At 39.4% G+C, this 15,294-nt stretch overlaps 7 protein-coding genes across 7 annotated transcripts; 2 read left to right on the plus strand and 5 right to left on the minus strand.

Annotated features, from left to right (window-relative positions):
* The first annotated feature begins 835 nt into the window (after positions 1 to 835).
* V1514DRAFT_335090 (uncharacterized protein) lies at positions 836 to 2,197 on the plus strand. The gene is made up of 2 exons (XM_066928327.1): positions 836 to 1,139; positions 1,231 to 2,197. The coding sequence occupies exons 1-2, from the start codon at positions 995 to 997 to the stop codon at positions 2,082 to 2,084; spliced, it is 999 nt and encodes a 332-aa protein (XP_066781952.1). The 5' UTR covers positions 836 to 994; the 3' UTR covers positions 2,085 to 2,197.
* On the minus strand, positions 1,998 to 3,193 carry V1514DRAFT_335091 (inositol polyphosphate kinase-domain-containing protein). The gene has a single exon (XM_066928328.1). The coding sequence runs from the start codon at positions 3,096 to 3,098 to the stop codon at positions 2,106 to 2,108; it is 993 nt and encodes a 330-aa protein (XP_066781953.1). The 5' UTR covers positions 3,099 to 3,193; the 3' UTR covers positions 1,998 to 2,105.
* Positions 3,194 to 6,792, minus strand: V1514DRAFT_353705 (SNF2 family N-terminal domain-containing protein). The gene is made up of 5 exons (XM_066929555.1): positions 6,608 to 6,792; positions 6,468 to 6,554; positions 6,367 to 6,412; positions 5,400 to 6,314; positions 3,194 to 5,341 (listed from the first exon to the last, which is right to left on the minus strand). The coding sequence occupies exons 1-5, from the start codon at positions 6,698 to 6,700 to the stop codon at positions 3,384 to 3,386; spliced, it is 3,099 nt and encodes a 1,032-aa protein (XP_066781954.1). The 5' UTR covers positions 6,701 to 6,792; the 3' UTR covers positions 3,194 to 3,383.
* A 120-nt stretch (positions 6,793 to 6,912) lies between these two features.
* Positions 6,913 to 7,940, plus strand: V1514DRAFT_335093 (uncharacterized protein). The gene has a single exon (XM_066928329.1). The coding sequence runs from the start codon at positions 7,060 to 7,062 to the stop codon at positions 7,750 to 7,752; it is 693 nt and encodes a 230-aa protein (XP_066781955.1). The 5' UTR covers positions 6,913 to 7,059; the 3' UTR covers positions 7,753 to 7,940.
* On the minus strand, positions 7,871 to 9,075 carry V1514DRAFT_335095 (Alpha/Beta hydrolase protein). Its single transcript, XM_066928330.1, has 4 exons — positions 8,665 to 9,075; positions 8,556 to 8,588; positions 8,483 to 8,505; positions 7,871 to 8,433 (listed from the first exon to the last, which is right to left on the minus strand). Exons 1-4 carry the CDS (start codon positions 8,970 to 8,972, stop codon positions 7,934 to 7,936), a joined length of 864 nt encoding a protein of 287 aa, XP_066781956.1. The 5' UTR covers positions 8,973 to 9,075; the 3' UTR covers positions 7,871 to 7,933.
* Positions 9,076 to 10,386: 1,311 nt separating this feature from the next.
* On the minus strand, positions 10,387 to 11,733 carry V1514DRAFT_335099 (chaperonin 10-like protein). The gene is made up of 2 exons (XM_066928331.1): positions 11,554 to 11,733; positions 10,387 to 11,494 (listed from the first exon to the last, which is right to left on the minus strand). The coding sequence occupies exons 1-2, from the start codon at positions 11,679 to 11,681 to the stop codon at positions 10,564 to 10,566; spliced, it is 1,059 nt and encodes a 352-aa protein (XP_066781957.1). The 5' UTR covers positions 11,682 to 11,733; the 3' UTR covers positions 10,387 to 10,563.
* Positions 11,734 to 12,427: 694 nt separating this feature from the next.
* On the minus strand, positions 12,428 to 15,236 carry V1514DRAFT_335102 (Chs5p-Arf1p-binding proteins-domain-containing protein). Its single transcript, XM_066928332.1, has 7 exons — positions 15,048 to 15,236; positions 14,818 to 14,944; positions 14,615 to 14,760; positions 14,468 to 14,560; positions 14,059 to 14,420; positions 13,782 to 13,999; positions 12,428 to 13,728 (listed from the first exon to the last, which is right to left on the minus strand). The coding sequence occupies exons 1-7, from the start codon at positions 15,071 to 15,073 to the stop codon at positions 12,637 to 12,639; spliced, it is 2,064 nt and encodes a 687-aa protein (XP_066781958.1). The 5' UTR covers positions 15,074 to 15,236; the 3' UTR covers positions 12,428 to 12,636.
* Between the last annotated feature and the right edge of the window lie 58 nt (positions 15,237 to 15,294).

Genomic DNA, 15,294 nt, shown 5'->3' on the forward strand with positions numbered 1-15,294 from the left:
CCTAATTGCTAGGGATAAGGCGCTATCAACCCTTGATCCGTTATATAAACCAACAAGGGTAGATGCTGTAAAGATCCCCCACAGCATTGGAGTTGAGATAGGAGAGGAAGGCCCAATCCCCGAAGAACGTGGGCAGGATAATCCAGATGTGGATAATATCCTCGAAAGGTTGATAGGGGATTTAGAGTAGTCTCTGGTGCTTCAGTGCTAGTCGATACAGATCCAACAAAGATGGGATTGTCATCTTTAGAGGAATAGATTACGGACAACCCCAGTACTGTATCGGAAGCATCGGGAATTTTAACCACTGAATGGTTGTATAAACTTCAGTGGGGGGCACATCAGGTTATTGATGGGGTTAGCTATGTAGGCAGTTCGAATTATTTACGATATACCTACACCATCAACTGATGTGTCGCACGAATTCATCTTATACATTTCAAGGGATGGGCCAGCTACTGAAGACATTAAGCGCCCACAATCATCTAGAAATGTATAAAATGAATGCGACACATCAGTTGATGGCTCACTTTAGGTATATCGTAGTGAAAATTGACAGGTCGTGCTGAGAAAAAAGCGGGTTTGGTGAGCGGCTAAAGTTTATGTTAGGAAAGAAGGGAAAAGGGTTTTACTGGCAACTTCAAAAGAAGGATGAAAGTGAAGATATGTTTAGCTATTTCAAAATGTGTGACAGTAATTTAATATTAATACTGGGGGTTTCTACCTTACTACTATTTACATCATCGTTTGCGTTATTTGATACCACATCGACACCAAATTGTTGAATTTTAAATTCTGTTACCAGAAATGTGCACATCACGCAGGATTCAACATAAGCATTTAAAATGGAGTGCACAGCACGAAATATTATTCAACTCTGCTTTGTCATCATGTTGGCCATATATATAAACTCCACTTCACCTGGCCTTCCTGACTTTGATTATATTGGTTACTTTTAATTAACGATTAAGAAGTTTTTTTTTCTTTTTAAAAAATGGCTGCATCTATTCCTTCAACTCAGAGTGGAATTTTGATTCCACAAAAAGGCGGTCGTGAGGTTATTAAATATAAAACCGACCTTCCTGTTCCAAAACCAGGTCCGAAGGACGTTCTTGTCAAGATTGCATATGCTGGACTAAGTATGAATTTTACTGCCCAATGTGTAGTTGAAAGATGCTATTTTTTTGGGTTTGTCGAGGCCATTGACATTGGCTAACGAAGATTGAACAGACTTCATTGATTCTTATTTTCGATCCGGGCTCTACCCAGCTTCATATCCGTACATTGCAGGCCGGGATGGTGCTGGAACTGTGGTTGCAGTTGGACCCGAAGTGCAAAATGTGAAAATTGGAGATCGCGTGGGGTTATTTAAGGCTTTCGGCGTATTTTCAGAATACACGGTTGCTGATGCAGCTGACGTCTATGTGTTACCAGACGACATTAGTTTTGAGACCGCGGCTGCCTCCCTCATCCAAGGGTTGACGGCTCTAAGTCTTGTTAAAGATGCGTACGAAGTTAAGAAGGGAGATTACATTCTCGTCCAGGCTGCTGCAGGAGGAGTTGGTCTTCTTCTTGTTCAACTTGTCAAGAGCCTGGGCGCGCATGCCATTGGCACCGTATCTACCCCTGAAAAGGCTGAGTTGGCTAAGCAAGCGGGAGCTGAATACGTGCTCAATTATAAGGCAAATACGGGATATGTAAATGAGATTCTCAAAATCACAAACGGTAAGGGCGTTGAAGCAGTATTTGACGGTGTTGGTCAGGCCACTTTTGAAGATTCATTTGCTGTCGTAAGACGTAAGGGAACGCTCGTCACGTTTGGCAATGCTTCAGGACCAGTTCCTCCACTTTCGGTAGCCAGACTCTCGCAGAAGAACCTGAAACTGTTAAGACCAACTTTATATAACTATATTACTGAACCAGAAGAGCGCGAGTTTTATATCAATTGGCTTTGGCGTTCAATCCGTGACGGAAGCTTGAACATTAAGATTTTTAAGGTTTATTCATTAAAGGACTATGCACAGGCAGCGCATGACTTGGAGGAGAGGGTATCAACCGGAAAATTAATCCTCAAGATTGAGTAATATATATGTCAGATGCAAATTCTAGAAATTGTATTCCGCAAATATGCGATAAAGATTTCGAATTCCATATAGCGCATTTTCGTCATTTCCTTGTCCGGGAACCCATGTAGCATGTGCAAAATCAATCAGTTTAACTCTAACTGTCGGCTTCTCTTCCTCGTCAGCATCTTCACGTACAGTGATCTCACCCGCTCCTGATATCGAAACTTGTTTCACCAATGTGCCATTTATTTCAATTGTTTCGCTAACAGTAAATTCTAATTCTTCGTCTTCTGATTCCCCTTCAAACCGATCCTTAGGTTCATTTTCCTCATGTAATGCAATATCGAACGTTTCAGGGTCTGTTTCGTATGCTATTAAGATGCTCGCAGAATACATCCTTGACTCTTCACTTTCAACGGCTTGTTGGATTTGTTGTATTCCTTTCAAGATCTTGTCCACCACCACTCTCTGCCGTTCGACTGATTCTATTGTAATAAAATCTCTAATTCCGTTTGAAATTGTATCGTCATTAAGTGATCTGCCATAGCTTTTATCGAATATTCGATATTTATTGTCTTTCGCATGCCACACCTTCATACCCGCAATCCGTAAACCTAATGACCCGCTAGTGGTCTTGTTCGAAACATCATCCAGCCTTTTCCTTTTGTCGTGTGATGCTCTTTCGTCCCATAACTGTCGTCCCAATTTAACATCAATCACACTAGGTTTCACAAATCCGGCCGTGACATTCTCTAACACAATTGCCCTCTCAGCTCCGATAGTGGTACGTAGATCACCGCTTTGGACATCGACCACGGTCTGCTGCTCTGCAAGTTCTAAAACCCCATAAAATGGCGGCACAACTTGTCTAAATGTAACATGGGCGGATAATGATTCGTAGAATTCTATTTCAAGTGCAACTGAGGGCTTGATCACTACTGAACCAGTCGGATCTTGAAGAACACCGTCATGGCCGGCGACTTTGTTGTCGAGTGCTACGGCGTCTGCCAAGTTGAGCTTTAACGGTTCCATGCCAAAATTCTTTGGCAAAATTTGAACCTATTTGAATGTCTAAAAAGTCTACTATAATGTAATTTGCAAGCGTCTGGTAAATCTACTATTTGCACAGTTTGCCTGTACAATGTATAATATCAAATAACAAACACCCTTACCCTATGTTGAATTTAGAGGACGCAGAATATATAACGCATCCATTACGCCACCATCATTATCGTGAATTAGAAGGGTCGGGGTCAGAAACCCCGATGTAAAACGATATAATAAATCGTAAAATTATAAAGATTTCATTTATGTGATCTATTTCTTAATTTTGCCCTTGCCGTTGCCCTTTTGCTTTTTAGCCACTGGCGCGGCCACGTCATCATCATCATCTTCTTCTCGTTCAGCTTTTCCCTTCTTGACTGAACCCTCGACCTCGCGTACAACCGCAGTGATTAAAGTCGAGCACCGTCTTGATAATTCCAACGGCGTCCTTGAAAGAAAAAACCAATCAAACCGAAACAAAGGTGATGACCGGATAGATTCACGGATTAGTTCGTACAAGTTCTCCCTTTCAAGACCTAATTTGTCTAATTCCACTAACAAAAACCGATCTTCCTCCTCAGTATAAACCTTTTTCGAGTTGTTGACCGGATATTGAATTTGTAACTGTTGTAACGGAGCTCTATATTTGGAAATTTTTTGTCGAAGTAATTTCTGCTGATGATTTAACTTTCGGGTACGTTCTTCGCCAGCCTCAATCTGGGTAAGGTACTTGTCATAGCCCTCAATCTCTTGATATCGTTCCCAAAACACCTCGCCATACTCTTTAACTTCGTCCAAAGTCTTACCATCAAATTCTGACGCAATTAGGTCCAGATTGTCTCGACCATGTTTAGCATTCATTTGAACAAAATGAGTAAAGTCACGCCTCGACCAATTGCCAAACCCTTCATTGGCGAGTTCTTTCTTTTCTTCCTCCTCTGCGTCTGTTAATGGTTCAGCATTGTTGATATCATCTTGCTCTTGTGCTCTCTCCGCTTCGCGCTCGTCTAAATCTTCTTCGTCACCTTCGGGAAGCGGAACCTTATATCCTTGTTGCTTTCGGAAATATGCAGTCTCCTTGCCTTGAAGTTCAATTAACCTTGCGGGATAAAATTGATGGTCTTGAATATGAACCTGTTTTGGCGCCTTTGGTGCCTTTGGTGGTCCCGCAGTCCGGCCTCCAGTTTGTAATACGCCTTTGTAATATTTATCTACCGAATATGTTTGTTCCTTACGCTCTCTCTTTGCCGGATTAATCCAATTAAACGCAACACCTCCTTGTTTCTTTTTAGCGAAATCTTCACCATTCCATTCATATGCAGAATCTGATGTAAATTTTTGAAGGTCATCTAATCCCAATTTGGAATAGCGCTCATTCAACTTAGCCGTTCGTTCTTCTGATCGCTGCAATATTTCATCAATATCATCATTTGCAGTCACAGTACCATTAACGCCACTCTGCTGAAAAACTGCCTCAGCTCCATGTTGGATCATTGATAGCAATTCATTCTTAGATGCTGCATTCTTGGCTTGTGACTGTGACCGTCCTTGTTGAATAACCAGCTGATCCAACCGAAGCTTCTGCGCCGCTCGTTCTAAAACTTTCTCTTCAATCGCGTTCTCCGTCACGAACCTGAACACAACTACTTGCTTGGTTTGTCCAATACGATGAGCTCGATCCATGGCTTGCAGATCAGCCTGAGGATTCCAATCAGAATCGTACAAGATTACGATATCCGCTGTCGTCAAGTTAATACCCAATCCACCAGCTCTTGTGGTCAAAAGAAACACAAATTTTTCTGAACCTGGCTTGTTGTATTCATCAATCGCAGCAATACGATCCTCGTGAGCAGTTGAACCATCAATTCGACAATATTCATATTCTCTAAATAAGCAGTAATCCTCAAGAATGTCAAGTAGCCGACTCATTTGAGAAAAGATTAAAACTCGAGATCCCTGATTCTTCATTCTTTTGAGCAACTTATCGAGCATGATCATCTTGCCTGCATTTTGAACCAAATGCTCGTCCGTTGTATAAGGAGGACCAGGTTCAGCACCTTCAAACAAATACGGATGATTGCAGCACTTGCGAAGCTGCATAACAATGTTCAGCAACCGAGTCTTGGACTCCCTTTTCCCGCCGGCGCCGTTCACTGCATCAATATCCTTTTCTAAAATTTTCTGATACCATTTAACTTGCATGTCGGACATACCAATATATAAATTAATTTCTAACGAGCGTCAGTCTCTTGGTTTAAAAAAAAAATCATACACAAAACTCAAACCAACCTTTCTTTGGAAGAAGTGACTTCTCAACATCGGCTTTGACACGTCGTAGCAAAAACGGTCGTAATACCTTGTGCAACTGTTGAACAACAGTATCCTGATCAGAATTCTGACTCTCAAACCATTGATCAAACACTTGAGAATCTGAAAATACATCGGGCAACAAAAAATTTAACAATGCCCATAGCTCGTGCAAATTATTCTGTAATGGTGTTCCAGTAATTAATAGCCTGTTCCTTGAACTAAACATTCTAATAATCTGCGATAACATGGAGTCCTCATTCTTAATTCGATGAGCCTCATCAATTATAATATACTCCCATGCGAACTTGTTTAGATGAGACTTCTCGCGCAAAATCATTTCGTACGATGTAATGCAGACGTCGAAATCACCAACAAGTAATCGATTATTGATCAATTCCGCACGAGATTCTTTCTGTCCCTGAAGAACAAGTACGTTTACATCCGGTGTCCACTTAGCAAATTCCCGTGACCAATTGTCCAGAGTCGACTTGGGTACTGTTACCAAATGCGGACCATTAACACCACGAATGTATCTGAGATATCCTAAAAACGAAATGGTCTGCAATGTCTTTCCGAGACCCATCTCATCAGCCAAAATACCTGAAATGCCATTCTCGTGAAGAGAAATTAGCCAATTCAATCCCTGAATCTGATAATCTCTAAGTTGTCCATGCACGAAGGCAGGTGATTCAGTAAATACTGTGCGACCTTCATCTTCATCTTCATCTTCCATTAATTCTGCATCTTCCTCCTGTTCGGTTTTGCGATGACGATGATCAGAACTGGCACCCTTCTTGCCTCGATTTGTAGACGACTTGGAATCTATATCTTCCAAAATTTGTCGTATTTCTCGATCTTGATGAGCTCTTATATCAATGAAATGTCGAAAGAGATCTGTCAAAATATTAATAGACGCGCGACAACGATTTGACGACATATTATATACCTGTAAGGCCAATCAAATATTTAAACCTTCGTGCAGAGTCGGCTGCCTTAAACATTATCAGCAATTGCAAGATAATTATCTGTAGATTGCAAGACACACACCTTTTCTTTATCTAGTTGCTGTTTCTTTGCCTCTAAAGCAGCCCTAGTCTGACCTTTAACGGTCGTAGGAACATGAAAATCAACATCCTATCAAAGACAATTAGACCTAGTAATAATACTCAAAACAAATAAATCCATACTGATTCCACTTCATCAGCAGTAGATACTGCTTCTGATATAGGTTGAGTCGGCACATGCGACGCGTTATTCTCCGGTAAAGATGGAGGAGTCATTGCTTAATTTGTCTGACTCGGATCGTATAAAATCCAGTTTACTATCTAAAACTATGAGTGTTTGAATAAAATAGTTCGACAAAAAGGAAAAGGATCGAGAGTGGGAAACGCGTAAAGAGAAGGGTTTAGCATGCACTATATAACACGGTCATCGCTATGCACAGCCGCACAATGATATTATACATTTAAAAACATAGCTATCTATAATATTGTTTGTTTCAAGTTTCAACTATAACTATGTTTTCATGATTGTGCAGATTATGAATACCAGCCACAAGGAACAGCCACAGCGCTCATCTAGAAAACTTAAGCAGGCAGTTCACTCAGATTGTAGACGACACCAGGGCGACAGTTAAACGATGGATCAGCCATCTTTCAGCTCTTCGAGGAATCCAGGTGGCATATTAGTGGACGACGATGAGTCTCAACTTCATTCGTCTTTTAAAGCAGCTGCTTTGGCTGTGACAACTTTATACCGATCTGCAAATCATGATATTAAACGATCTCACGAAAAAGGATATCTGCAAGCTATAGATGATATTCTTGCCGTCATATCTTCAGGACAAGATGTGTACGAGTGGGCAATTAAACAAAAATATGGAGCAGGGGAGCGCCATAATCAGGCAAATATACAGAAGCAAGATATAGCCATGCGGACCGATTCTTCTGAATCTCAACATGCTCAGCAGCACAGGAACACACAGGGACCTATGGATTTTCAAATGACTGGAAGCGAGTTTACGTTTCGGTCGGATTTGCAATTAGACCGGTCATATCAACTACCGAATGCTACGGCCTTGGCAAAAAATGCTCGAGACATTATGATGTTCACGCCTGATGATGTTTTGTTTCATGCTGTCTCAGCACAACTCGAAGAGGAGCAGCGGATTCAACAAGAGGTTTCTTTGATTCAACAACAGCAGTTTCAACAACAGCATGGCCAACAAAATGACCAAGGGCCAATAGCTTCAAATAAGCGAAGGCAGGGTGGTAGTGATCCAACGGATTCTCCAGAGACGAAGTTAGGACCGATTAAACGGTATAGATTATAAATTTTTCTTGATTGTATATTTTTTTTTTGGACTCTTGCATTGTTCTAGGTCGGTTGCTTATATCATATTGTACTTAGTGCTTGTGTTGCATCATTGGGAACTACTATTTAAAATAAGCATTTTTTGTATTTATTATTATATTTGTCCTTAATTAAAACAAAAAAACATAATATTATTCTAATCACTGCAAATACTGAATCAAAAAATCTTCAATCTTGTTGATTCCTCCCCAAGATAGGTAATGTCCGACATTTTCAAACTCATAATATTCTGTGTCATTGTTCGCACCATATTTCTCAATCCAAGGCTTTGTGAAATCGTCGGGAACAAGCGTATCATCGGCACCATTTAAAACCAATAAATTCTTATTCTTGATTGTGGCAATTAACGCGTCACGTTCAGCAATGAGCTTCTCGATTGACTTTGGCCATTCCTCTGTACCTGCAGGAACATCTTCGACGGTCTTATACTTACCAAGGCGGTCAATCAAAAGTCCAGTCAAGTCAGGAGTCCCCACAATGGGAATACCAGCATCAATCTCAGGATGCCTTGCAATAAGATTCCAGGCGACGTGCCCACCAAGTGAAACACCTGACGGAATGAACTTTTTGGCAGTGAAAAGATTACCAGTGTATGAGTGAAGGTACTTGATAATAGTCGAATAATCAAGTGCAGTCCCATCTATTACATTAGCAAGACATTTTTGAACGCATCTGGTGCTATTACTTACCAACCATAGACAACATATCTTGACTAAGATCATGTTAGTATTATTTTATCGATCTGTATGTTCAATTACTTACGCATGGTGCTTGTTCCCAGAATTCCAAGCTTTACTAATTATTTAATTATGTCAGCCGTTAAAGTCTTTTTTTGAAAAAAAAAATTAAAACTAAACCTCCTTAAACTTACATCGAAACATCATCAACATGTCTAGTTCCATGATTTCGGCTGTCAATGGTAACGAGAATCAACCCCTTCTTCGTCTCGCCATATTTTTGCCTAATACCATGAATCACTTGATATCCAATTTGAGCACCATCTATATGACTTCTTGTCCTGCCATGAGCGTGAAACCAAACAACAACATCTTTCTTTTGTTCAGGGCTTAATTCATCCAAGCCATAGATGTACACCAAAATTCCAGCGATATTCACTGTGGTCTCCGACAATTGCGGGGTAGATTCAGGAAGAACAAACTTTTCACTTGAAGAAGGCATTGCTAATAAATCTGAGAGTTTAATTGAGATGAGAGCATACAATTATACTTGCAGTTTTTTCTGCATTTACACAGGGTTCATAGGGCTTAAATATATCAAGGAGGGAGGTCGGAAGGTTGCTCCAATGGGGAGGCTGCGCGAAAAGTTGAGTTAAATTGCGCAATTCGAAGACTGGCAGCTTCAGAGTATACTCTAAAAACTTATTCACCATTACAATTCATATTCAACTAGATAAATTTTAAAAAAACAATTGAAGAATCTATAAAAAAATAGCATTCTATTACATGTTGCAGAAGTTGTTACTATTATCCTCGAGCTAATTCCATAGAAAAGCACCGAGGCGTTCTAGTTTCGAGACCTTGACGGAGAACAAGTGCCGCAGGATATGCGGCAAGATCTATTGCTTACAAGATTAAAGACAAAAACGGTCATTGCTGAATCATACACTTATATAAATACTTCTATTTCAGAAATAGTCATTGATTTTTTATTGCATTCAATTAAATTGTAGCTGTTTATGAATATGGGAAAAAATTGGGTGTTTCTTTAATTAAGGTTTGTATTATCAATATCAGGCATCTAAAAACCACGTTATAATTACTGAAATTATCTGAAAATGTTACTGACTAACTAATGCTTGGACTAGGGAATGATCTATATGATAAATTTCATCATGTCAAGCAGATCTGGGGAACATCTATTTAAGCATGGCCGTTGTACGTAGTGCAAAAAAAGCATTGTCATCATCTATAGAATTTCAGGACTGGTCAACCGATATCTTGCCACCTTCTAAGATGAATTCTAGGCGGATCATTTATCTAGTTATTTTTTTTTTTTTGAAACTAATATATTTATTGCGAAACAATTTAGTTAGCTTTGATTGAGTGGCACCCTGATGGTCAACGTCTTTAGGATGCTCGCGATTGCTCAATGCCCAGCAGATATTGAATCATATCAACTCAAGTTTTATACAATAGCAGAAATCATTTATGGCTTGCTCTTTCCAAGACGAGCAAAAGTGCTTTGTTTAATTTTTGCTTTATATCTCGTTGTGAAGTTTTTTGGGAATGACGAGGTCGGGGTCCAAAGGTCTGAGGGATCACTTAAAAAATAGCAAAAGAATTTTAGGATTTCTCTTAGCTGATTTTAAAATTACAAATGGCACTATGTAGATCGCAATATTTTAATAGATATGGTTATAAATTAAATAGAAACAACAAATTCTTAAATAAATAAATTAAGAATACAACATTTAAACGTTTGGAAAAGTCATGTAAGTAAAGAAAACCTTGATAAGTCAGTAAGGTTATCAAAACTTAGAAATTGAAGGTGCGAATATACAATGAGAAATAGAACTAAATTCAGCCGGATTTATAGAAGAAGGAATAAACCTTATTCGATATAAAATAAAGCCGAGCAAACATAGTCCGTAATGTTTTATGAAAACGCATATATGCTACAAAAATAGCTTACTCTATCTCACTATATTGAAAATTGCAATAATCTATATGCTTAAATAAATACAACTAGCAAATAAGCTTAATTGTCAAAAATAAACCGTAAACTTTGTACAAAATACGTCATACATAAACTAATTGTAAAGAACATATCTATATCTGGCCTTGCCAGCCTCCATATCCAGAATAACTTGGTTGACATCATCGAGTGGTCTAGGTTCAACCCATGACTTGACGCTCTTCTCAGCAGAAAGATTCAACATCTCAGTGATTTCAGAACGAGAACCAAGAAGTGAGCCGATCAAACTGACATTGTTCTGAATGAGCGGGCCAAATGGAAAATGGGGAATAGGTTCTTCAGGCAAACCAACCTGAACAAACTTTCCACCAGGCTTGAGAAGAGAAAGATAATCAAGAATGGGCAAGTCGGCATTGTTTGCAGTAGAAACAATCAAATCAAATTTGCGGGTCCAGCCCTGGGTCCAATTTTCTTCCTTGGAAGCAAGAATGCCATCGCCACCAAGAGCCTTGACATCATTCTCCTTTGCCTTTGATCGTGAAATAGCGTAAACCTTATCAGCACCCAAAGCCCTGGCGTAAAGAATTCCAAAGTGACCAAGACCGCCAATACCAACGATACCAACAGTTGCTCCAGGCTTAGCACCATAGCGCTTAAGAGGCGAGTAGACAGTAATTCCACCGCACAACATTGGTGCAGCAACTTCAGATGAAAGAGTCTCAGGAATCTTGAAAGCAAAAGAAGCAGGATAACGTCCTTCAAGAGCATATCCACCATAGGAAGTTGAACCATCAGCAAACTTGGAGTCGTAAGTGAAGACTCTCTCACTACAGTATGGTTCGTTGTCATGGCTGCATTCGTAACAGTCGTCCTTTAAGCAGGAGTAGCTCTGAGCGCCAACACCGACACGGTCACCAAGCTCAAGGTGTTTGACATTGGCGCCTTTGCGGGTAACAGTACCGATAATTTCGTGGCCAACAACAACTGGATAGTCGCTAGGTCCCCAACCAGAACGAAGAGTGTGAAGGTCAGAAGCGCAAACTCCGCTAAGAGCAATATATCATTAGAACATTAAAAGCAATTCTTCCAATTGAAATTTCCTTACCAGTGAGAAATCTTAATGTCGATATCGTCTTCAGTCCAAGTTTTGGGCGTGAAGGTGGTCTTCACAAGATTACCTTCAACAGACTTGGCATCAAGGCCAACCCATCCTGTAAATTGATCCGCAGACATTGAGTAGTTAATATGATTTTTATAAACGGCAAATTGTATGTTTCAAAAAAGAATGCCAAGCTAAGTAATATGCCGAATCGCGCGTTTTAAAACATTTTTGTAATCTGGGAAACCCTGTACCGATAGCACCCGTAGGGTACGAGTGAAATATGCCTTTAATTACTCTGCATATTTTTGCCACTATAGCTTTATACGCAAACTTTATTACACTCGAACTATAACACACGACGATAAGGAATTGGATGGAAGCGTTGATTGATTACTAAACCCTTGATGACGAAAATAAATCAGCGTTTAGTACTTCTGTGCACGATTAGCACTTAATTTTTATGAATGGCAGCGGCGACCAGATTACATACATAATTCGCTATTGTTCTATAGTTACTTGCGATTTGTTGAAAGGGACGCATAAAATAAGCGAAGCCATACCTTTTTAGAATTATTACTTTTGTACAGTGTAAACTTTACGCTTCAAAGTGCAATTAGTAACGGATACGTAGTTTTTGGGAGCTGACACAAGGTTCGTGAATTCGCAGCCTGTTGTGCTGTTTCTAGTCGGTCAGCTTATAAATTGAATGACTACCCGGACATACAGGAAGCATTCATTTTATAGTTAGTGCGTGTAAGTGACATGATGACATGCCGCCGTGTACTATACTTTACAGGCTGTAAATAATTATAGTTATTGTATTCAACATTTTAAAAAAACCCTCTTTAGCGCTAACTAGATGAACTCTAAATGTTAACAGCGTTACTGACAACAAATAGGTTACATAGCTATCCAAAGAGTGCTTTCAAAATTCATCCTCGTAGTGTTTTACATTTTAAAAAAACATATATGTGTACAAAATTATCAAGATCTTACTTGTTAGAATATCTATAATAACAAAGTCAAAAAGAGAAGAGGGGAAACCCCTCTCCCAAAAAAAAAAATTTTTTTTTTACTTCAGCTAGCTCATTTTCCATCTTCATCGTCTTCATATCCTTGCCATCTAAACTGTTTGGCAAGCTCAAAGTAGCTATCCATTAATTCTATAACTGAAGGCGGGTAGTCTGATCCCTGAATCATATTTCTTAATTTTTGTGAACCTTCTTCCTCTACTAGCTGCTTAATTGTAGCAATCAGGCCAGGTGAAAACTCTTTATACCATCTATGATCGTATGAAGTCAACTTGACTGTTGTATGAAGAACATTCCCTGGCTCTTTCCTTAACTTGAATATGGCAAGTAATCCTTTCAATGACTTCGCAGAAAACCTGATTGCTAGTGCCTGATTAAAAGCTTCTGCACCCTCGTCAATATGTTTCAATCGAACAGCAAGACTTCCCAGTATTTCCCATTCCCTTATGCTTTTTCTATACGCCAGCTGTTGGGCTTTGTAATGCGCATATTCAGCTCTCCATAAAGTGTAAACCCTCATGTCCTCATACATAACCATAAATAAATTATCCAACCATCTCTCACACAGACGTTTGCTTCGAAATGGCACTGTTCTGGAGCTCGCAATGTCTTGGTCTAAACCAGTATTGGTCGGGTGGTGCTCTTCACTTCCTTTGACTAAATCTGCATCAACACTTTGTTCGGGCTTAACGATATCTGGAATAGATTTACCAGCATTGTTGTCTTCCAAAGGTGGATGGTTAGCTCCATTTACTGCTGTATTAGAAGCATCACTATCTGCTCTAGTGTGATTGCTGTTTAATCGGACTGAACTACCATTTTCAGGTTTCAAATTTCGATATTCCTCTTCCATGATGAAAACCCGAGATCGATATTTTAATAATGCATCCCATCCCGTTTCATGCACAATTTCAATCAACAATTCATATGCCTTGACAAATGTTCCTCTTAATGAGGTAGCAGGTAATCTTGCCAATGTAGGATCAACAGAGATATTTTCACCTTCAACAGGTTGTGAATCATCAATAATGTCCTGCAAGACTCCTTCAGCAGAAATTGGCAAATGAACCCGGTGTGCCACGGGCATTCTATGTAAATCAACATTTTGATAAGGGAACATTGGACACGAGTTAAGTGTAAGAAGTGCCTAAACGTGATTAGAAACCAATAATGCAATCAAATTCTAATTGACAAACATACCGATTGAAAATCACGAAGTTCAATATAAACCTTAACAAGTCGAGCCCATGGACCGAATTCAGAAGGTGCAGAGTTAACTGCACGCATTGCTGTTTCTAAGGCAAAATCATACCTTCCCTTTGACAAGCAAAACTTAGTTTGAAGATCTAACAAGTTGGGATCTCGTGACGATTTTTTCACACTATCATGAAGTAGCTGCACCGCTTTGACTTCCTCATCTTAAAAAAAAAAAAATTAATCATAGATTCTTGAAAACCAAATCCATACATGAACATACCCATGTCCAGATATATTCTAGCTAGAAGAGCTGAAAATTCTGGTTCTTTCTCTCTCAATTTTTCTAGCAAATTTACACCTTCATTAAAACGATCTGTAATATGTAGGTATTGAAAAAATGCGGATGTAAGGTTATTAGATAATAAAGTAGGCACTTGAACCTCCGATTCCGAGCCAAGTTGCCATCCTCTGGTGAACAATTTACCAATGGCATCCAAAAATTTTTCTTCTGCTTCTCTGTTTGGAATTGGATTAAACCTTCTGTATGCCGTGATGTTGTAATCGTCATCATCTGCAAATAATAATGCTCTCAACACCGCGCACACATAAGTTTCTAGCATTATCTCTTCTGTAGCCTGTCGTCTAAACCGGTCAGTACTAGTGGAACATAAAATAATTTATATTCTTACTTTTCACCACGCTCATCTATAATAAATGCTTCAACAGAACCTGGAATATGAACGCGAACTCTGAGATCCACTCGAGAGAGTGCATTATAGCAGCTTAAAAGTTCATTAGAAATCAATGAGCCATGCTATTATAAATACCCCACATACCAGTATATACCAGTTTGAACATTCCAATGTTGGTGCTTGCCAAACCAGATTTGTCCTTCCCCTGGGGCATAGGTAAGCGTATTGAGATATGCGGCGATCGAAGCAGAAGAAGTGTCAATTCCGGTCACGTAGTGGTAAGTTCCTGCCTAAATATGCCAATCAATAAATAAATATTTAAACCAATAAACCGCTCAGATACGAACTTCTTTTACACCTGTCCGAGCATGTACTTTTGTCAGATGAACCAAATCAGGGGGTCCCAAAGTATGAAATGATTGAAGAGCGGAAGTCCGGGCGCTAATGGCTTCTCCGATCTCTATCTCTTGGATCCTATTTACACGTAAGTAAATATCAATCATCATATTTCTTTTCTATCTTGCAACTAATTGAGACAAAAGTTGCTTGCATAATGAAATACTTAAATCTAACGTACTCTGGAACGGTAAGTGCAACAACCATGCTGTGCAATCCCACTCAGTCAATTGAATTGTTAAATACAAGACCAATTAACCACGAGAAAGACAATCAAAAACAACAATTAAAAGTTATGCTGTTAATTAAAATAGCAGAAGCGGAAACTATATCGAACGATCAAGTTCCGAAACTGTAAGTACAAGGATTGGTACATCTAGTTCTCCATAACTAATATAAGGGTCAACCAAGCCCTGCCCCATTCTCAT

The sequence above is a fragment of the Lipomyces japonicus genome, assembly GCF_038497905.1.
Source record: "Lipomyces japonicus strain CBS 7319 unplaced genomic scaffold V1514scaffold_37, whole genome shotgun sequence".
In the NCBI taxonomy this organism is placed as follows: domain Eukaryota; kingdom Fungi; phylum Ascomycota; class Lipomycetes; order Lipomycetales; family Lipomycetaceae; genus Lipomyces; species Lipomyces japonicus.